General features: G+C 46.7%; 1 protein-coding gene across 4 annotated transcripts in view; it reads left to right on the top strand.

Moving 5' to 3' along the window:
* CHD8 (chromodomain helicase DNA binding protein 8) overlaps positions 1–21,834 on the top strand; it is a 72,222-nt gene that overhangs the window by 27,676 nt on the left and 22,712 nt on the right. For all 4 annotated transcript variants that reach the window (XM_072977011.2, XM_072977009.2, XM_078378275.1 and 1 more), the window contains 15 exons: positions 2,718–3,094; positions 4,638–4,752; positions 6,219–6,413; positions 7,711–7,779; positions 9,719–9,774; positions 10,946–11,063; positions 11,228–11,311; positions 12,225–12,362; positions 14,370–14,491; positions 16,040–16,283; positions 17,988–18,164; positions 18,368–18,511; positions 19,271–19,526; positions 20,442–20,655; positions 21,462–21,657. In XM_072977011.2, the coding sequence (XP_072833112.2) occupies positions 2,718–3,094; positions 4,638–4,752; positions 6,219–6,413; positions 7,711–7,779; positions 9,719–9,774; positions 10,946–11,063; positions 11,228–11,311; positions 12,225–12,362; positions 14,370–14,491; positions 16,040–16,283; positions 17,988–18,164; positions 18,368–18,511; positions 19,271–19,526; positions 20,442–20,655; positions 21,462–21,657 (2,505 nt within the window). The remainder of the gene's footprint in view (positions 1–2,717; positions 3,095–4,637; positions 4,753–6,218; positions 6,414–7,710; positions 7,780–9,718; positions 9,775–10,945; positions 11,064–11,227; positions 11,312–12,224; positions 12,363–14,369; positions 14,492–16,039; positions 16,284–17,987; positions 18,165–18,367; positions 18,512–19,270; positions 19,527–20,441; positions 20,656–21,461; positions 21,658–21,834) is intronic.

The raw sequence follows: 21,834 nt of genomic DNA, 5'->3' as shown, positions 1-21,834 counted from the left end.
AACTCATTTATTTTTACCCACTCGGGTTTTTTTTTTTTAAAAAAAAAACTTATTTTAACCTGTTGCATACTATTTCTGAAATCAGGTGTTTGACCCCCTTGCTTGACCATTAGCAAGACAGGCTGTTCTGTGTGGAACAGAATTGCAGAATTCTTATACATGGAATAAACTTCAACAGACATGTGACCAGTGTGTTTTACTTGGAGTAGCAATAATATTTATATTTAGCAGGATTTATTGCAGTTTCCAAGATCAAAATCATATTTGATTTTTTCCAACAGTCCATTGATTGCATCTGCATTTTTTCCCAATTGGTTGCTAATATATATATTAGCATATATATATATATATATATAAAAAAACAAATCCTATATTTATCCATTCCAGGTGTTCCACCTAATAGTCCCCTGCCGACACCGGGAGAATATGCAGAGCTGAGAAGGTTTCAAGGCATGGCCTAGGCCTAGCTCCGCCCTAGCTTCCTGTGCAGAAAGGAAGCTGCCCCGGGAACTTCCTTTCTGAACAGGAAGTGAGGGTGGTGCTCGGCCTCTGCCAGGCCTTGAAGCTTTCCCAGCTTGGCCTTTTCTCCAGGTGAGCCACAGTTCGGTGTCTAGGTGTACATCTGTCAGGAGGAACAACCGGAATGGTGAATTATAGGATTTGATGTCTAAAAATATATATATACAGTGGTGCCTCACACAACGATGTTAATTGGTTCCAAAAAAATCAACGTTGTGTGAAACATCGTTCTGTGAAACACCATTTCACATAGGAATGCATTGAAAACCGGTTAATCCGTTCCAATTGGAACGGATTGCCATCGTTCAGTGAAAATCCCCATCGTTGAGTGAAACAATGTTTCCTATATTGGAATGTATTGAAGCCGACTCAATACATTTCAATGCCTTTGTGAAGTCCTTTTTCGCTCCTGTAAAAGTGTCTTACAATGTTTGGACTCTGTTTTAAATGATTGCAATGGTTAGTCCACCTCCTGAAACCTATGCAAACTGATTTTGGTGTTGTTCTGACACTTCGTTAATTTATGATGATTTTTTGTTTTTTCCATTGGAAACCATTAGACCATCCAATGGTTTCCTATGGAGAAAAAACAAAAAATCATCATAAATTAACGAAGTGTCAGAACAACACCAAAATCAGTTTGCATAGGTTTCAGGAGGTGGACTAACCATTGCAATCATTTAAAACAGAGTCCAAACATTGTAAGACACTTTTACAGGAGCAAAAAGGGAGATCGTTGTGTGAAAATCCCCCATAGGAAACATCGCTGTGTGAGGCAGCAAATTTAACAGAAAAAGGCATCGTTGTGTGAATTCATCGTTGTGTGAGGCACTCGTTGTGTGAGGCACCACTGTATATCCAAAAATCCGATGCCTGCTATTTTTTTCTGCGTACATAATCCCTGTCATTTTCAACAGAGCAGTCTCTGACTTGTGCACCTCCAAGTCAGATTTCATTTGCAACGTGCTCTTCCTGTAAAATTGCTATGCTTCCTGATGGCCAATAATACCTTGCCTTTCAGAATTGGTTTTGTTGTTGTTCTTTTGTGGTTCTCTCCAACAATACTACTGTGATTTTTCGATTTTTCTTTTTGGTTGCTGAATATAATATGCACTTGTCTGAAATGATTAATTCTGTAACCAAATACCTGTAAGCATAGAAATGGCTTTATATTACCTTCCCACCCACCCACCCACCCAAAAAATAAATAAACCCGGATTGGTGAAAGGGGATGGGGTAGAATTTGAAAAGGGCCCTTAAAAAGAAACTTTGGAAAGAAAAGTTAGTTATCCTCAACAGGACTGTTACAGTAATTATTTTGCTGCTGAGTGTAATAGGCAATGAACTTTAATAAGTATTATAATCCAGTGCCTGTAAGTATTGAAATGTCATTTTTTACACAAACCTTACTTGTGTCACTGGCCAAAATCCTACTGCTTACATCTACCAGTGTAAGTGTTCTGGTGTAATTGTCAGGAGGGGATTACTGCTCCTTAAGAAGTTGGGGAAAGTATCTCCTGTGAAAGAGAAGATGAGTAATTCCGTATGTCACAAGCAGTGCAAAAGACCTCTTAACCAACAGCATTTTTATTTCTTTGTTTTTATTAATTATTTGCGGAAATTTACATTAGTGGGGTAACACCGGTATAAACGTTCCAGTGGGTTCTGGCTGTTGTTTTGCTTTTAAACCTACCATTGTTACGTCCTTGTTACCTGAAACAAAAATAGCAAGTTCCATGTAATGTTGTTGTTTAGTCGTTAAGTCATGTCCGATTCTTCGTGACCCCCATGGACCAGAGCACGCCAGGCCCTCCTGTCTTCCACTGCCTCCTGGAGTTGAGTCAAATTCATATTGGTCGCTTCGGTGACCCTGTCCGTCCATCTCATCCTCTGTCGTCCCCTTCTCTCCTCCTGCCTTCACACTTTCCCAACTTCGGGGTCTTTTCCAGGGAGTCCTCTCTTCTCATGAGATGGCCAAAGTATTGGAGCCTCAGCTTCAGGATCTGTCCTTCCAGTGAGCATTCAGGGTTGATTTCCTTCAGAACGGATAGGTTTGTTCCCTTTGCAGTCCGGAGGACTCTCAAGAGTAATGTACATTGCTTGTAACTCTTTGCTTCTGAGCAGCGAAGGCAAGAGATGCAAGACCACCATAGCATGCGTCTCTAAAAGGGTGCCGCTCTCTATGCATCTCTCTGCAGGCCAGTTCATCCCAAGGCAGCTCTTCGGGGCTCTCTGTGGTCAAGGTGCTGAGCAGTAGCGAGGTAGCGGCCCTTCCGTCCTCTAGCGGGACGACGCGGAGCAGCTCGGACGAATCCCGCAAGCTGGAACACCAGAAGAAGCAGGAGAAAGCGAACCGGATCGTGGCCGAGGCCATCGCCCGGGCTCGGGCCCGGGGGGAGCAGAACATCCCCCGCGTGCTGAACGAAGACGAGCTGCCCAGCGTCCGGCCCGAAGAGACGGGGGAGCGCAAGCGACGGCGGAAGGGTGGGGGCGAGCGGCCCCCCAAGGAGGAGCGGCCGCGCAAGGGCCGAGGGCAAGGCGGGTCTGGGAAGACCAAAGGCCGGGGAAAGCCCAGGTAAGGGGGCGGGGGGGGGGGTTTCCACATCAGATTTTGCCTAGTCTTCTTTCGAAAAGGAAGCTCATTGTTTACAGTGGGGACTTGCTTATCCGTCGGATTCGTATCTCTCTGCTGATGCGTTTATCACGGTCTAAAAAAATGTAAAGAAAAATCCAAATACAGTGGTGCCTCGACTTACAAACGTCCCAGCATACGACCATTTCGAGTTACGACCAGCTCCGGCTGCAAAATTTTGCTTTGACTTGCGACTGGAGCTTCAAGTTGCAACCAGAAAAATTGCTAACCGTTGGTGGCGAAGAGGCTGCTTTTTTGTAGCTCTTTCGCCCCAGCGGTTAGAGAGTGTGCAATCGGAGGAGGCTTCAGACTGCCTGGTAAGGTGCTGCTTTCTGTTTTTTAAAAAACTGTTCTGGGTGCGTTTTGTAGTGTGGTTTTCGGCTGGGTGGTGGGATTATGTTTCTATATTGTGATGGGTCTTGCAGGGTTTGTATATTTTTTGGGAGGGGGGTTCCTCCATTTCCGATGAGGCTTGCACAGTTTGTTGGCCTTTTGCTTAGCTTCTTTTGCATTTCCGATGGGTCTTGCATGGTTTGTTTGCTTTCTGCTTTGCTTTTTTTGCATTTCCAAAGGGTCTTGCACTGTTTGTTTGCTTTTCTTCCCCCCCCCTTCAGCCGGAACGGATTAATCACGTTTCCGACGGGTGTTGCAGTGGGTTTTTGTTGTTGTTGTTGTTTTGGTGATTTTTTTTTTCCTTCGGCTGGAACGGATTAATTGCATTTCAGTGCATTCCTATGGGAAATGGTGCTTCAACTTATGACCATTTCAAGTTACGACTGGAGTTGCAGAACCAATTAAGTTTGTAAGTCGATGCACCACTGTAAATATTTATTTTTAACAATGTAGTTTCCAGAACTGGCCCTTAGAAGAAGCCAGAGACCATCCCATGTTTAGCATTTGCTAAAGCAGTGGTTCTCAACCCTGGGTCACCCAGGTTTTCTTGGACTGCAGCTCCCAGAAGTCCCAGCCAGCACAGCTGGTGTTGAAGGCTTCTGGGAGATGCAGTCCGGGGGTTACCCAAGATTGTCATTACCAGAACTGGCCATTAGGTGGAGACAGAGAGCATGCCATGTACAGTAGTACCTCGGTTTATAGGTTAACATAATTTTCAGCTTATGAATGGAAATCCGTTGAAAATAATGCTTCGGTTTACGGGTCCCCCCCCCCAGTTTTTTTAGTTTGTGAAGAAAGATTCCCCAGGATGCATTGTGTCTGGACGTTTATAGTGCCGCCCACATTCCTATGTCAATCCAAGTTTCAGTTTATGAATTTTTCGCTTTACGTAACGTCCTGTAGAACGCATTAAATTCATAAACTGAGGTACTACTGTATGTCATTCACCATTAAAATAGTGTTCCATGTCTTTTGGCATCCTCTGGGGGGGGGCTTGGAACCCATCACACACACACACAATACAGGTGGTCCTACTGTAATTCACATTTTCTCACTCACACACACACACATTTTCTCTTTTCCTTCCTCCCAGCACCATCACACCCGTCGTCGGGAAGAAACGAAAACGCAACGCTTCTTCAGATAACTCGGATGCTGAGGTAATGCCGGCCCAGTCTCCTCGTGAGGAGGAGGAAAGCAGCGTCCAGGTGAGCCTGGAGGGTGTGCATGTCGAGGGAAGGTTTTCTGTAGGGTTTGAATTTTAATAATAATAATAATAATAATTTATGACTCCCTCCCTCCTCACTGGGCAATTTCTGGGTGTTGTCGTCCAGAACGTGAGCCCTTCACAAGCCATGCTTGAGAAACATTTGTGAAGAGATGAGGAATTCGGCGTCCTCTGCTTAAAAGCCCCTAATCGAGAAAGAAGACATTCAGGCAAAGTGAACCATGCCTCCCCCGGGGTATCAGGAGGCTGGGACTGAAAAGACCGGAGCGTGTCCTTTGCATGGAAATGGGGTCAAATTAAATCCGCTGGTAAATGATATGCCGCTTGGTGCTGGGCCAAAATTTTTAGCCCGGCCCGGAAAAGCTGGTGGAGGATGGCTAAGCCAGATGGTGTGTAGACTGAGATGCGAGGACTTAATTGAATGCGGGTGCCGATTTGCACTCGCCTAAGGAAAAATGGCACAAGGCTCGGCAGCAAGTCGCAGCTCGCTAACGTGGTGCCGATCGTGCTTCCAGACAGGCGCAGCTAAGCATGCTACCGGCATCCCCATGGATGAGCGGTAGGTTGCTGCTTCCGTGATCACTCTTGCTCAAGCATGAATGATCGATTGGCTTCTGGATTTTTCATCTGAGCTTGAAAATCTTAGGAGAAATTGGGGGTTGTCATTGAGAAAAAGGAACTCCTTCCAGCTTTGGCATGTATGTTTGTTTCGGACAAATCCAGATGGGATGCTTGGATTTTATTGCGGCTGAAATCCTGTAGTGTGGTTTCGAGATGGGCACGAACCGGTTTGTCTCGGTTTATCCCGGTTCGCACAGGTGCTGCAGCTCCCCTCCCTTGTCTCCTCGGCTGATCGGCCGCTCACCAGGCCTGCCTTGCTTGCTTTTTCCGCCTCCTCGGCTAATCTTCCAGTCACAAGCAAGAGCACCGGGTTCTCTGCCCCGCCCTTTCCTCTGATTGGGAGATCAGCCAAGAGGGCGGGGCCGAGAAGCCTGAGCTCTTGCCGGGCCTGGGAGATCAGTTGAGGAGGTGCAGGAAGCTACCACGCTGGGCCTGGGGAGTGGCTGATTGGGCTAGAGGAGGCGGGGCAAAGGAGCATCATCTGTGCTGCTGCCTTTGCAAAGTGGGACGAACCAGGATGAACCAGTTCGTGCCCACCTCAAGTGCTGTTATTTAAAAGGCACAACCTTTTCCCACATAGGAAATCTCCGTAAAGTTTTATCTGTTTCATGTTGAGTCACAGGACTCAAGTGCACGATGGATGATGCCTATAGAGATTTCTTCGTTTGCTGCTTGAACTTATTTATGCCTTTTGTATAAACTCTCCAACTGGATTTCAGCCTCCGTGATGGAAACTGTAGCCGTTCAAATGGAATCAAAGCGGTTGTAACTGCGTAGCATACTCTCACCTGAGAATCGTTGTGCTCTCCACCCACCCCCCTGCAGAAGCGACGCTCCAACCGTCAGGTGAAACGGAAGAAATACACAGAAGATCTGGATATCAAGATCACAGACGATGAGGAAGACGAGGAGCTGGACGTGACGGGGCCCGTGAAGACCGAGCAGCCGCCCGCCCCGGAGCCCCCGGCTCCAGAACCCATCCCTGAGGGGGAGACGCTGCCTTCCTTGCAGTTCTTTGTGGTAATAAAACCTTTCTGCATGTTCTCTATAAGGAAGGTCTACTTCCCCAGACCCATTGATCGCAGGCTAATTGGCCACAAGCATCTGCATATCCTTCAGTTGTATCGGGATTGTCATCTAGTTAGTTAATTAGTTACCCAATCTTTCTATAAGCAACCTTCCCCATAAGAGGATCCAAGGCGGCTCACAAGGTTAAAACAAGTGAAATGAAAACACAGTAAGACATAAACAATAATCAAAAATCTCAAGGGCATTAAGTCTAAAAAACTAACAATCTGGAAAGCTAAAACCTGCATTCAGGGATTCACTTTAAAAGTTGTATGTTAAAGTTAAAAGCCTGCCTTAAAAGGTGAATCTTCAGCTGTTGGTGGAAGGATAAAGGGAAAGGGGGCTGACTTAATCTCTTGAGGGAGGGCATATAGATAGGCAGGAAATATAAATAAATAAATAAATAGATTGATTGATTAATTAATTAATTAATTAATTAATTAATTTCCACAATCTGAGACCTGCCACAGAGAAGACCCTTTCCTGTGTGTGTATCAAGAAGGCTCTCATGGGGAGATATGGCCCCTCGGATAGGAATGTGAACTCGTAAAAACTCAAACCTTTGCCTCGTGGCGCAGTGGTTAAAACGCTGTACCGCAGCTAAAACTGTGCTCATGTCCTGGGGTTCAAATCCCAGGTAGCCGGCTCAAGGTTGACTCAGCCTTCCATCCTTCCGAGGTCGGTAAAATGAGTACCCAGCTTGCTGGGGGGGGTTCAATGTGTAGCCTGTATAATTAAATTGTAAACCGCCCGGAGAGTGCTTGTAGCACTATGGGGCGGTATATAAGTCCAAAAAAAAAAAAAGTAGGACAAAATTCGTGAACCGAAAAGGAAGCAGAAACCAAAAACTGAGAGGCCCAGATTAGGTGCTTTTCAAAAAGCCTGGGTAAACCAGAAGCGTCTTCCAACTGGTATGCAAAAGACCAAGGCAAAACTATCTGGGAAAACTGAATCCTCAGCCGATCTTGATGCGGAAAAAGGTTTCAGGAGCTGCATAGGCTGCTTCGCTGAGCCGAGAGACCCTTGGAGCAAAAGAAGAAATAAAAGGTTCAAGTGGCTAATGGTGATCTTTCAGGGCATTCTTCTCTCAGATCATGTAGGCCAGTGGTTCTCGATGACTCCACCCTCTCCTTTGGCCCCAGTTGATTATCCAGCAGCCGTTGCAAAATCAAAATGAGGTGCCTGTTTGGTTCGACCCAGCAGTCCTGTTCTTAATGGTCATTGACTTGTCCTGTTTCTCTTCCAAAAGGAAAATCCCAGCGAGGAAGATGCTGCCATTGTAGACAAAGTACTTTCCATGAGAGTGGTGAAGAAAGAGGTGAGTGTTTTCTTTATCATCGGAGGGGGAGCCCATGGAATAGGGTGAGGTTCCTGCCTATTTCTGGCTACTGATGTATTATTTTTTTTTTTTTTGCAGTTTTATTTCCAATCTAGGGATCTCCTCGCCACAGAGCTAACAAAGGCAGTACAGTGGTGCCTCGCATAGCGAGGTTAATCCGTTCCGGATTAACCCTCACTATGTGAAAACATCGCTGTACGGAACGGGGAAAGCCATTGGAACGCATTAAACTTAGTTTAATGCGTTCCAATAGGCTCCAAAACTCACCGTTCAGTGAAGTTTGTCCATAGCCGGCAGCCATTTTCGCGCCCTCGGTAAGCGAGGGGAGGGCGCGAAAACGCTGCGCGTGGCCATTTCGGGGCTTCCGGTGGCCATTTTGGAGCCGCCGAACAGCTGATCCGCGGCGTCGCTTTGCAAAGATCGGTAAGCAAAACGCGTACCGATCATCGCAAAGCAATTTTCGGCCATAGGGGACATCGGTATGCGATCACATTTGTGATCGCTGAAACCTCCTCGCTATGCGGATTTGTCGTTCTACGGTGTGCTTGTTAAGCGAGGCACCACTGTAACTTGATAGACACATTTTTTTTCTCAACCAGCTTAGAATAGTGAAGAATTCTGTTGGTCAAGTCAGTTCTGATTTATGGTAACTCTCCAAGGGTTTTAAAAGTAAATACTGTAATTATTATAATTTTCAGAAGGGGTTTCTCTGTCCTTCCTCCCCATGGTGTTCTGGAACTGTGCAAGCTTGCCCATGACCACACAGTCAGCAGAGCTTGTAACCAGATCAGCCTTCCATGCTATGGATTATCTCGGCTGACCCTCTCCTGAGAAGCACGATTCATGTTCTCAGCCCAGGGTTCTCCAGGCAAGGCAATCCAACTGACTGAGCCATATCAGAGAATGCCTGCTTAAACCGCCGGGTACCCGTATAGCTGAGAGAAGCTACTTCTTTGACAGAAGCTCCAAGAATCTAGGGTTCTTGAAACTTTAGTAATAATCATCATCAAGTGTCGTCAAGTCAATTCTGACTTATGGCCACCCTTTTCAGGGTTTTCAAGGTAGAGAACACACCAAAGTGGTTTAACCTTCCCTTTTGAGGACAGCCTGGGACTGGTGCAGCTTGCCCAAGGCCACACAGGCTGGTTTGTTTATTAAAAAGCCAAACTCCTTCAAGAAGGACCAATGAAAACGGCAGAGCTGGGGGAGAAAACTTAACCAGTTTTTCTGCTCTGAATTTTTCTTGAGCTGTACGTTTTATACTTGGGTGGTGGGAAGATTTGCCAGCACTTCAGAATAATTCTTCGGAGTCCCTTTTAATCCCACGTACATTGGTGCCCCGCATGACGAAGATAATCCGTCCCATTAAAATAGCTGTTTAGCGAAATCGTCATCATGAGAAAACCCTTTCCCCATTAGAATGCATTGAAACCTGGTTTAATGCGTTCCATTGGGGAAAATACCTCATCGTCCAGCGACGATCGCCCATAGGGAAGCCATTTTGCGAGCGCCGAACAGCTGTAAAAATGGCTGCCCTGCAAAGCATGGGTCCGAAAAACACAGGGCAGCCATTTTGCGAAGCCAATGATCAGCGGAAAAAATCGTCGTCTTGCGAACAAACGGTTCATGAAGCACGGACCTAATCAACGTCCAGTGAAAATCCCCCATTGGAATGACTTGCGAATCGCTATAGCGATCGCAAAAAGTCATCGTTATGCGGATTTGTCATTTAGCGGGGTCGTCGTCTTGCGAGGTACCACTGTATGTAGGAAGAGGGGTCGAGGGCCAGAAGCAGCTGCTGCTTTAAGGAGTGATGCAGTTCCCAGTCTCTTTTCTCCATCTCTCTCGCACCCAGTACATATTTTTTCCTTGCCTGTTCCTGTTCTAATTCTCCTCTTGGTTTCCCCCACATCCACAGCTCCCCAACGGACAGTTCACGGAGGCAGAAGAATTCTTTGTGAAATACAAGAACTAGTGAGTACAGTTGTGACGTCCCAGGATGCTGCTTAGCAGAGACTTGAGAAATGCAGACCTCAGTTTCCCCAAACACACACTCTTGGTTGTTCTATTTAGACTCTGCTTTTCAACACGGGTAGATCTCAGAATGCGTTGTTTAAAATCCGGAAAAGTAAACACCAGTGATTGGTGTGGTTAGACTAGAGTTGGGGAGAGTCGGGTTCAAATCCGCGCACACACCCCTGTGATTCATCTCACCATTTATTATTTAAACATATTGCCCCACGTTTCCCTTTAGTGAGTGCTGTGTCTTCTAGCCAGCTCTCTCCCTCTATATTTCATCTGCACAACAACCCTCCAAGGTAGGCCAGAACAAAAGACTGGCTCGGCGATCAGAATGCCCTAAAGTCTCGGTCCACAGTCCTAACTACTGTAGTGTTAGTTTCTAGGGCATCCAGATTCAATCATATTTCCCCGAATCTGGTCCACCTGCGTTGGCTCCCTGTAGGCTTCCACGCCAAATTTAAGGTCTTTGTGTGGACATACAAAGCCCTAAATAGTCTGGGACCTTGATATTTATTGGAACATATTTTCTAAGAACTGCTGCCTGTGTCACCCGTTCCTCTCGGGCCTTGATGCTCCAGGCGTCTGCACCAAAGGAGGCCTGGAAGTTGTTAAACTAGGAACTGGGCCTTCTCAGTGGTGGGACTCACTCCCATCAGAAGTCCACCAAGCCCCCTCCCTCCAAGCCTTCCACAAAGCTACTTAAGGCTCTTTAAAGAAGCCTTTCGTCATATTCTTCCCCTACGGTCGTTTCTCTGTTGACCCTCATTTGTATTATCAACTTTATTTGTTGCTGCATGACTTTATTCTTGTGGTCTTTTATTATTTTTGTTGTTGGTGTTCAGATTTAACTTCATCGTTTGCTGGTTGGGATATATTTAAGGCTGTTGTTAACCGGCCAAAGCTGTCAATTTCCACTAAATGAGTTCTTTACTCATAAGACAGAAACAAAACTCTAGGAGCAATGACTAAAAGAACTGGGCATGTTTAGCCTTGAGAAAAGAAGACTGAGGGGAGATCTGAGGGGAGACCAGTGGCTGTGCAGGCTGGGGTCAACAATAGCTGTGTTTTATGTCATTTTTTGTTTGAAATAGACTCTTTTTAACTTTTCCTCTTCTTCCCCAAGCTCGTATTTGCATTGCGAATGGGCCACGATTGCTCAGCTGGAGAAAGACAAGAGGATCCACCAGAAACTGAAACGCTTTAAAACCAAAATGGCTCAAATGAGACACTTCTTCCATGAGGTATCAGAGGGACTAGAAACTTAAATTGAAAACAAAACAAACCTGCAAGCAAACTGGAAAGGGGGGGCTTTCCACAAGCCACTTCCGGTTTGATCCCACATCCTTTCCAAGGGGGTGTAAAAGTGCATACCTCCCCCTAACCTCCATCGGTCCTGTCCCTTTAGGACGAGGAGCCTTTCAACCCGGACTACGTGGAGGTCGACCGGATCCTGGATGAGTCGCACAGCATCGACAAGGACAACGGAGAGGTGCGTTGATCTTTTCCAGGGGTTCCGTCCACCGTGGGTCATTGCATGCTTTGCAGGAAACTCAGCACCCCCTTGGCCAACGTCCTCGTCATCCTACCTAAGTTTTGGGCTCAACTTCAGAGTTTTTTTTTTTCTTGCATCCTGCCATCATCAGAGGGGCGAGTGATGGGTGCCTCCTTGGTAGCAGCACCAGAATGATGGAAATCTTCCTCTACACACCACATTCCTTTCCTTTCCTTTGGCTTTACCTGTTTACTTCTGTTTGATTCTACTGAACAAAAGTCCAGTATTCTCAGGACCTCCCTAAATGACAATTCTTGTTGTCCTGTGCCACCAAATCACCTCCGAATCATGGCGACCTTATGAAGGAGCAACCTCCAGAATGTCTTGTCCTCCACTGCCCTGCTCAGGTGTTGTAAACTGAAGCCTGTGGCTTCATTTAGGGAGTCAATCCATTGCATATTGGGTCTTCCTCTTTTCCTGCTCCTTTCCCCAGCCTTGTGATCTTTTCCAAAGTGCCTCAACACTGTTGCCTCCAGAGATAGTTCAGGCTTGATTTGACCCCAGGACCTGCGGCCAGAATCCTTACGGCGCTGTTTGCAAAGTGTCATTTGTAATTGACCGAGGTGCTCCTTATGAGCTGGACCTTTGATTTCCAGTCTTTGGTTCCCCCTTTATTCCTATTCCCACGATATCTGGTCAAGCTTCTGCTCCTGAGTGTTGGATTTTTAATTCCAGTGCCGATTTTCCCGTGATCGCTATTCACGTGGCGTTTCTCTCGTTTCCAAAAGCGTGGTATTTTGTCAACCAACTCAGACGCAGATAAATGGGGGAAGGATCTATTCAAGGAATAGCAGGAGGCGGCTAAAAAGCAGCCGTGAGACTTGAGTTTTGTGTGTATCTGTCTCTCCAGCCCGTGATCTATTACCTCGTCAAGTGGTGCTCCCTGCCCTATGAGGACAGCACGTGGGAGCTCAAAGAGGACGTGGACGAAGGGAAGGTCAGAGAATTCAAACGGATCCAGTCAAGGCACCCTGAACTCAAACGGGTGGTAAGTGCCAAAATCTCGAACCCAGATTTCTCTGATGAGCTAATACAGTGGTGCCTCGCATAACGATGTTAATTGGTTCCATTAAAAACATCGTTAAGCGAAACACCATTTCCCATAGGAATGCATTGAAAACCGGTCAATCCGTTCCAATAGGAGCCTATTCAGTACATTTCAATGGTGAAAAAAAATCACCAAAAATTCAAAAAGACTCAGAACGAAGCCAAATTACTTTAACGAAGGTTTTATTCGGTGCACTAACGATTCCAAGCATTTTAAACATTTTTTAAACATTTTAGAATATTTTTAAAATAGCGAAAAGAGGGCTATAAAAAAAACATTAAGTGAAACGGGGGACCTAAAACTGTCATCATTAAGTGGAGCAAGGTCCCAAACATCGTTATGCGAAAATCCCCCATAGGAAACATCGTTAGGTGAAGCAGCAAAATTTCAAGCAAAGGCCATCGTTATGCAAATTCATCGTTAAGCGAGGCACCACTGTATATTGTCCTCAGTCCTCAGTCTCCTCCTTCCCCTCCTTGGTGAGTCTGGTGTGGTCCTGCGTTGGGGCCGATATTCTTCCTTCACCACTGGACATAGATTTCTCCCAGCAAAATCTGAACTTGTGTCTTTTATTCACTGCCTTCCTTTTAAAACGCTGTTCGTCTTTCGAAAACAGAATAGCCTGTTTTTATTGGTGTCGTGGGGCACGGGTTGGCGAGAAAGTTGTGGGTTAATTTCTTTGTTTACATTAGCATCCAGATTTGGTGGTTTAGGCCTTTGGCTGCAAAGTTCAAGGTTGGGAGTTGGAATCCTGCCCGGTGTCTCCTTGACCCAAGGGCTGGACTCGGAAGATCCATCAGATCCCTGCCAGCTCTGCAGTTCTGAGATGAGGATGATTGATGTTACAGATTTTTAAAAAATCATTTTTTGTGGGTCTTGTTCATGCTGCAGATATTACGCTGACAAAGACTTGGTGATGTAAGTTAGGCAGAGAAGAGGGTAGCTGAGTTTGCATGAACCATAAACTTCATGGATTTCCGCCCGAGTCACCCAGCATCTTATCCACCTGCTTAGTCGCTCTTTTATCCATTTTCTTTTCTTATATTCTGGGGTCAAGGCTCTGAGCCATCTTTAGATATCTGCAAATAAGTCTCCTTGGGAATCTGATTTAATAATCGGTCCCTCCCTTAACGCTGCCACCCACCCATCCTTTACCTGTGTGGTTTTGATTTCGTTTTCAGTTCTGCCCTTTATAGGGATGGGCTCATGCCTGTCTTGGTTGTTGATCCATCTCCTTATGGATTTGCTTTTGGAAAGAATATGATCCACAGATCTTTTAATATAAAGATGGCATTTATGCTAGCAGGAAGCTTTTAAGTCCTGTTCTGTCAGTTGCATCTTTCTTCTGACTGTTAGACCCGTCTCCCTTTTAAATACCCTGTTTCCTGGAAAATAAGACCTAACCTGAAAATAAGCCCTAGTCTGATTTTTCAGGATGCTTGTAATATAAGCCCTATCTCAAAATATAAGCCCCAGTTAATTAAAACTCCACCCTCCACCTTTGTGCAGCAACCAGAAGAAAATGACAGGACTGTATTTAAATAAATGTAGCCTGTTGTACATGAAAAAACATAAAACATCCCCTGAAAATAAGCCCTAATGCGTTTCATGGAGCAAAAATTAATATAAGACCCTGTCTTATTTTGGGGGGAAAACAGTATTACTGTATTTTTCCATGTATAAGATGCCCCCATGTATAAGACGCCCCCACTTTTCTAATCCAAAATTAAGAAATGTAAGTGGGGCTTAACAAGTGTAGGGGGAAAGGGATCGAAGTGCTGCAAGATCGCTTTGATCTCTGCTTTCCCCTCCACTTGTTTTTGTTCTCTCCTCAGCTTACTTCCATGTATAAGACGGCCCTCAATTTTTAGTCTAAAGATTTTAGACAAAAGTATAGTCTTACACGTGGAAAAATACGGTATATATGTCTGTATCTTTGTTTTTCAGGCCCGTCCCCAGGCAGGTTCCTGGAAGAAATTGGAGCTGTCGCACGAGTACAAAAATGGCAACCAGTTGCGAGAGTATCAGTTGGAAGGTGTGAACTGGCTGCTGTTCAACTGGTATAACAGGTGAGGACAGCACAGAGAGAGTGGCGCAAAATACTTGGCACTGGGTGCCAAATTAAGGAGCAGTAATCCCGTGCCAATCTTTAACAAACTGTGAATCCTGTAACCTTCCCCTCTCAAGCAGGTCTAGGGAACCTGTGGCTGATCTGCTGCTTTCACTTGGACTCCCACACATGGTTACCTTTCCATCTTCTGGATAGCTGAGGGGTTTAGGCTCTGTGGCTGCAGAGTCAAGGTTGTTTGATTCCCTGCTGTGCGTCTTTGACAGGAGCTGGACTCGATGATCCAGAGGGGCCCCTTCCAGCTCGGCACTTCCAAGATTATTCTTATAATTGGTGAGGGATTGGGCTTCTGGGAAGTGAAATACAGTGGTGCCTCGCAAGATGAAAGTAATTCGTTCCGTGGGTAGCGCCATCTTGTGAAATTTTCGTCTTGCGAAAAGCAGTTTCCCATAGGAATGCATTGCAATGCATTCCTATGGGAAACCTCGCAAGACGAATGAATTATTCTTGTCTTGTGAGGCATCGGTCTTGTGAGAAAAAAATCGTCTTGCAAAGCACGTCCATAGAAGAAGCCTTCTTGCGAGTCACCATAGCGATTACAAAAAACCATTCATCTTGTGGGTTTTTTGTTCCGTGAGGCATTCGTCTTGCGAGGCACCACTGTACACATACCTGGAAGGGTCAGTTTTTTCTGTCTGTAACATTTCCTATCCTAACTATTGAGTCCTCCAACAATTCCTTGGATTTTTTTTAAATTGTTCTTTTTAGCCAATCCAGTTTTTGAGATTTTAATAGATTTAAACTGTTTAAAACTAGCTTCCGAGTAGCTCTTTTACACTCGCAAAAAAGGTTTTTGAACTATCTTTTAAAAAACTAAACATGTCTTTAAATTCAGTCAATAAATGGTTATTTGCTCAATACGAAAGGCTGCACTTTTTGGTATGTCAGGCAAAAGCAAAATAAAAATTAAAGGAGGCAAAAAATGTTTTAGCACCTTAAAGACTTAACTGCTATATTTTAATGAGAGCTTTCGTAGTCCACTTCCTTGGACGTACAGGTATGCCTGAGAATGTGGTGTAGTGTCAATAAGATAATTATATACTTCCTATGTCCTTAGTTGGAAGGGCCATTGTACCAGTTGGATGCTGCCTACGTGTTTTAGAGCTGTGGTTCCCAACCTTGAGTCATCCAGGTGTTCTTGGACTACAACTCCCAGAAACACCAGCTGGCACAGCATATAGAGAACCACTGTTTTAGACCACAGCTCTGAGCACCTCAGAGCATCTAGGGGTGAAGGATGCTTTCTCACAGGCTGGTGATGGCTGCCAAACAACCTGGAGATCTCCCATTTTTCCCCTAATTGCATTTTGAGGTTGCAGCCTCAGTCATTAATATTCCTGCTTTATAGATTGGGGGTTTTAAGGAAGGCCAGTCTCTTAGTAGTTACCCCCTTGTTACCCCCTCAGAGTAATTAGGGACATGGAACTGCTTTTGTGGAACTAGTTACTTCCTGCTGCTGATCTCCTTTTTCCCATCTGTTTTCCCCCAGGCAAAACTGCATCCTGGCTGACGAGATGGGCCTGGGCAAAACCATCCAGTCGATCGCCTTCCTGCAGGAGGTTTACAACGTGGGCATCCGAGGGCCCTTCCTGGTCATCGCCCCCCTCTCCACCATCACCAACTGGGAGCGTGAGTTCAACACCTGGACCGAGATGAACACCATCGTCTACCACGGCAGCCTGGCTTCCCGCCAGATGATCCAGCAATACGAGATGTACTGCAAGGATTCCCGGGTACGAGAGGGACTGGGCAAGAAAACAAGGATTGGACAAGGGACGAAGAGGGTTCCCCTCCCTTTTTTATTGTCCTTAGGCCTCTTGCCCCCCTCCAGAACAGCCTGAGTCCAGAAATCCAGTTAAATGAAACAATAAAGGGAAAAAAATTGAAACATTTGGGAAAAATCAATTAGCCATCAGTCTAATGGCCAGAGAGACTACCAGTCCCTTAATCCCTTTCAGCTCCCATAGACTTTAGCCACTCCCACCATTTCCTTTTCCTTTCTCACAGGCTGGTGATGGCTGCTGAAGCTATCCTTCTGTACTTGCCAGTACTTTTAGACACCTGCGTGGGCTTCGATTTCTCGATTAAAAGCCCCCTCCCCCAATTCTAGCCAGGGGAATTCCTGACGAACGGTGATCTCTCTTAAGTCCAAGAAATATGGGAATCCCATGCCTAATTTTTTTTTGTCCCCTTCCATTACATTTGCTCCCCATCCACTTCTCTTAATACAACCCCTGGGAACATCCGCGGAAATAAATGTTGTCTCCAGTCTAAAAGCGGTAATCTCATCTTGGCTGGGTAGGGTCTTGCAAGGAACGATGGCCACTGTCAAACCAAGCTGTTCCAAAAGCAGAGTGCATGTGTATGTGTGAAGGAGGGGCTGTTGACTGTATCATCTTCCTACATCATTTATTTTTTTCTGTGAGGAAAGACGCAACCTGTCATCCTGAGGATATGTTAAGCATAGCGCCCATCGTCCCCAGCCGTCATGACTCACATGCGTTGGGAGTCTGAAGATGTATTAGCAGACGTAGTCGTCCCCAGACGGATTTGGGAGTTGTAATTAAGAGGTGGAACGGTGGTCATTGGCAGTGTTATCCATTTCTTACGTTTCTCTCTTGTTTCATCCTTACCGTGAACCTGTGAGGTGTAGGGTGAGGCTGGGAGTGTGTAGCTTATCCCAGGTTCTTCCCATGTGTGGTCATGGCTGAGTGGGAATTTAGACCCAGATCTCTGAAGCCTTCATCTAACCCTCTGACCATGACACCCACACTGGCTCTCGTTGTACTGCAAGGCTTGAAATTCCCTTGAGGTTCTCCAGATGTTGCTTGATCATAGAATCATTGTCGGATTGGAAGGGGTCTTGGAGGTCCTCTAGTCCAACCCCCTGCTCAGGGCAGGAGACTTCATCCCATTCCGGACCTCCATCGACTCTAGTCACCGCAGCCAGTGGGTAGACCTGTCTGGAGGGCTGCTAAGTGGCCGATCCCTACTCTGCAGGGCGGAGGGTGATCCAGTAAGGCCACCGTATCCCTGGGGCATCTGTTCCCAGCCCTGCCGCGGATGCTGAAAATGCAGATGATAGCGAATGCTGTAAAAGCGTGTTCTTTGGCTTCCTCTAGTGGCCAGTTTTGGTAACTTCATCTTTAGAAATACATATTTCTAGGATTTTTAAAAATATTTTCAGACTAAATCAGTGGATACTGATCCCGTGGATACAGGGGTCCTAATTATTATTTCCTCCCCTCAAGACTGCAGTGACCCCCTTGTCATTTAACCTGTCTTTCCATAGCTACTTCACCTCACCTGTTCCGTGACTTTTGTTCCAAAGGACTTGTCAACTTGACAAGGACATCATCAGGTAGCCAGAATTCCAGAGTGACGGTTTTCTGAATCCTCCTGTACTACGGATGGATTTTTTTTCCCTTCCTCAACAGGGCCGCCTGATTCCGGGGGCCTACAAGTTCGACGCCCTCATCACCACCTTTGAGATGATCCTGTCGGACTGTCCGGAACTGAGGGAGATCGAGTGGCGCTGTGTCATCATCGACGAAGCCCATCGCCTGAAGAACCGGAACTGCAAGCTGTTGGACAGCCTGAAGCACATGGATCTGGTAGGCCGCCGGGCTGGAGAATACGAGACACTCGCCGTTGGCGAAGGACGAAGTGTCTGGTTCTTAAAAGTTTGGGAGAAGAAGCGCGGAAGTCAACGGGAGAGGCAGTCTGCTTTGTGAAAGGGCTTTCCGTAACCTCTGGATATGTCCATCTGTGACATTATCTGTGCATTGACCCCCTTCATTTTTTCCTCCCCTTCTAGGAACACAAGGTGTTGCTGACCGGCACCCCCCTCCAGAACACGGTGGAAGAACTCTTCAGCCTCCTGCACTTCCTCGAGCCCTCCCAGTTCCCTTCCGAGTCGGAGTTCCTCAAGGACTTTGGCGACCTCAAGACGGAGGAGCAGGTAAGGACGGACCACCAACCTTCCTCTCTTGGCCCTTCGCTCCCCTTGGCGTGACTCTCGCCGCCTTTCCTCTGCCTGGGAGCCTCGCTTGGTGCTGAAAGGGACATCGTTTTGGCGCCGAGTCCAGCCGCCCTTACGTATTAGAAGCCCGTACTGATTTTAACGCCGTGGTCCTTCCTTGTTTAGAAACTGCAAGGTTTCAACTGGGTGTTTCAGATTGTTCGATTTTAAACTCCTTTAAATATGGTTCCTTTTGAAATTGGTTTGTATGGTAAGCCACCCTGAGATCCTGTGATATAGAGTGGGTGAAGACCTGTTTTAAATTAATTTAAAACATTTAGAATCAATGTTTAATTAATATTTTTCAAAGAGCTTAGAAAAGCTTCCAGAAGCTCACAGCAATCAGGTGGATGGACTGGATGATCCCTAGAGTCCCTTCCAGCTTTGCAGTTCGATGATGATGATGATGATTGGTTGAGACCATGCCAGCTGTGGGATTCTGGCGGAGGTGGTAGAAAAATTATAATAATAATTCATAATCATCATAATCAAAATCCAGTAAGTGGGCACACAGTTTCAAAGCCACATATGGAGAGGTGTGTTGGTCGATTTCCCCGGCGTTTCACAGTGTCAGGTTCTAAGCAGCTTCTTCTCCCTTCCCGCTGTTCCCATCTGTCTACAAACCATGAGAGTTTTAAGCTGAGCCTCCATGGGCCCTTGCAGTATACCGCACCTTTTCGTCTCCGCGCCATTCCTTAGGTTCAGAAACTGCAGGCCATCTTGAAGCCCATGATGCTTCGGCGGCTGAAGGAGGACGTCGAGAAGAACCTGGCCCCGAAGCAGGAGACCATCATCGAGGTGGAGCTGACCAACATCCAGAAGAAGTACTACCGGGCCATCCTGGAGAAGAACTTCAACTTCCTGTCCAAAGGGGCCGGGCACAGCAACATGCCCAACCTCCTCAACACCATGATGGAACTGCGCAAGTGTTGCAACCACCCCTACCTCATCAATGGTGCGTTTGGGTAATGAGCTCCTTTCGGGGCATGGAGGGAACAAAGAGGAACTCAACGTGATGGGGAGAAAGAGTGCCGTGGCTGGCTTCCCTCTCCCCTCCAAACTTGGAGCTTTTCGGAGTAGCTGGGCTACAAAAACCATAATTCTTTAGCCCAGGAGATCCCAACCTTGGGTCCTCCAGATGTTCCTGGGCTTCAGTTCCCAGAAATCCTAGTCAGCGCAGCCAGTGGTGAAGGCTTCTGGGAGTTTTTGTCCAAGAACATCTGGTTGGGAATTGTGGCTTTAGCCAGCGGTTGTGGTATGATGGGAACTATAGTCCGCCTTTTCTGGGAGAGGCGGGTCCACCACGTTTAGGGAAAGCTGGGGCAGAGTTAGAAGGAATCAAGCCTACAAAATTGGCTACTTCTGCTCTCCTGTTAGATGGAGTCTTAGTTGTCCACGTTGCAGGACTGGGGAGCATAAAAATGCAGGGCTTGGTTTCCCGTTGATGGGCCAGTAGAGCTGACTTCATTCCAGGAGAAGGTGTGACTTGGGATAGATCGGTGCTACAGGAAAACAAGGGTGGGCGATCCCTTTATGGGGGAGGAGACATAGGAAAGCCCTCCCCCCCAATGCTACAAACTCTGTAATGCCCAGCCTGATGAACAGTCCGTCCTGCAGGGGCTCAAAAGCTGGCCTGTCTGTGTGAGTTTTCAGAAGCCTGATAAAAGTGTTGCCCATCCTTGTCCTTCGATGCGGTGCCAAGCCCAGGCAACTTTCTTTTTTCTTTCTACGCTGCACTTCATGGTTTTAACCTTCGGGAGGCCGTAGCTCCCTTTGAAGGCATCCTCAGCTTTTCAATGTTCTTGTTGCCAATGTCCCTGCTTGCTTTTTCTGACAGATGCTTCTTTTTTTTCCCCATCCCCAAATCCAGGTGCGGAGGAGAAGATCCTGACCGAGTTCCGGGACTCCTGCCACCACCACGTGCCCCACGACTTCCCCCTCCAGGCCATGGTGCGCTCCTCGGGAAAGCTGGTGCTGATCGACAAGCTCCTTCCCAAGCTGAAGGCCGGCGGGCACAAGGTTCTGATCTTCTCCCAAATGGTCCGTTGCCTGGACATCCTTGAGGACTACCTCATCCAGAAGAGGTGAGAGCCCGCGATGCCGAGGGAGAGGCGCTCAGAAATGGAAATGTCCCCAGAACCCTGAAAGGCAGGTCTTTGCCTTTTTTGCTTCCAGATGGCAACGTTTGAGTGACCAAGACACATTTCCTGCCCAAAGTCTTACATAACAGACAATAGGACCTTTTTATCAACAGAATCAGGATCTGCTGATTCACTTATCTGCAGGCTGAAAATATTAAAAATAGTAAAAGAAAAATCTTAGAATTTTGAAGTGACTTGGGCTGGCCACTAGAGGGATCCAGAGACCATGCTATGTATAGCGTTTGCTGTCATCTGCGTTTTTCGGTATCCGTGGGGGCTTGGAACCAATCCCCCACAAATATGGGGGGTCTTATTGTACTGTCAAAAAGACATTTTCTTTCTAGGGCTCAGAGGAGTATTGACTTGAGTTATGCTATAGCTTCTTGGAAGCAAGGCTTGCCACCCCATGCACTGCAGTCGCCCAGTTTCTCAGATGCCTGATGTACAATATTAAAGCTTCAGGCTCAGCTGTAATCAGGGCAGGGTTACTGGGTTGCTTCGCCCTGCAATGCCAGAATACGGACGCCAAAATTTTGAAGGGAAGGACCGTCTTCCATTTCTTACCCTCTCAGGGCAAGTGTTTGGCCCAACCTTGTCCCACTAGGTTTCTATATGCGAGGAACTGATGATGTAATACAATGTTCGGAAATGGGATTCTCCTCCCCCTCCCCCCAACTTGCAGTCTGAAAGTCAAAGGAACTACTCTACGTCCCCTGAAGAAAATTATTTCTGCCCCCCGCCTTCCGCAGGTATTTATACGAGCGCATTGACGGGCGAGTGCGGGGGAACCTGCGGCAAGCAGCCATCGACCGCTTCAGCAAGCCCGACTCGGACCGCTTTGTCTTCCTTCTCTGCACCCGGGCAGGAGGGCTCGGCATCAACCTGACAGCTGCCGACACCTGCATCATCTTTGACTCCGACTGGAACCCCCAGAATGACCTGCAGGTAGGGTGCACCCCCCCGCCCCGGAAATACCTGAAAGAGACCCTTGGCCTTTTTTTCTGCAAGGGATTTGGCTAGTGTCACAGAAAGGGGTCGGTGCCCAGTGGCTGAAAATATGGGTTCAGATTCCCCCACTAAGCTGTTTTGAGATTTTGGGGTCTGGTCTCCTTTCCCTCTTCT

The sequence above is a fragment of the Pogona vitticeps genome, chromosome 6, assembly GCF_051106095.1.
Source record: "Pogona vitticeps strain Pit_001003342236 chromosome 6, PviZW2.1, whole genome shotgun sequence".
Taxonomy (NCBI): domain Eukaryota; kingdom Metazoa; phylum Chordata; class Lepidosauria; order Squamata; family Agamidae; genus Pogona; species Pogona vitticeps.
This window is presented reverse-complemented; position numbering and strand designations above follow the sequence as displayed.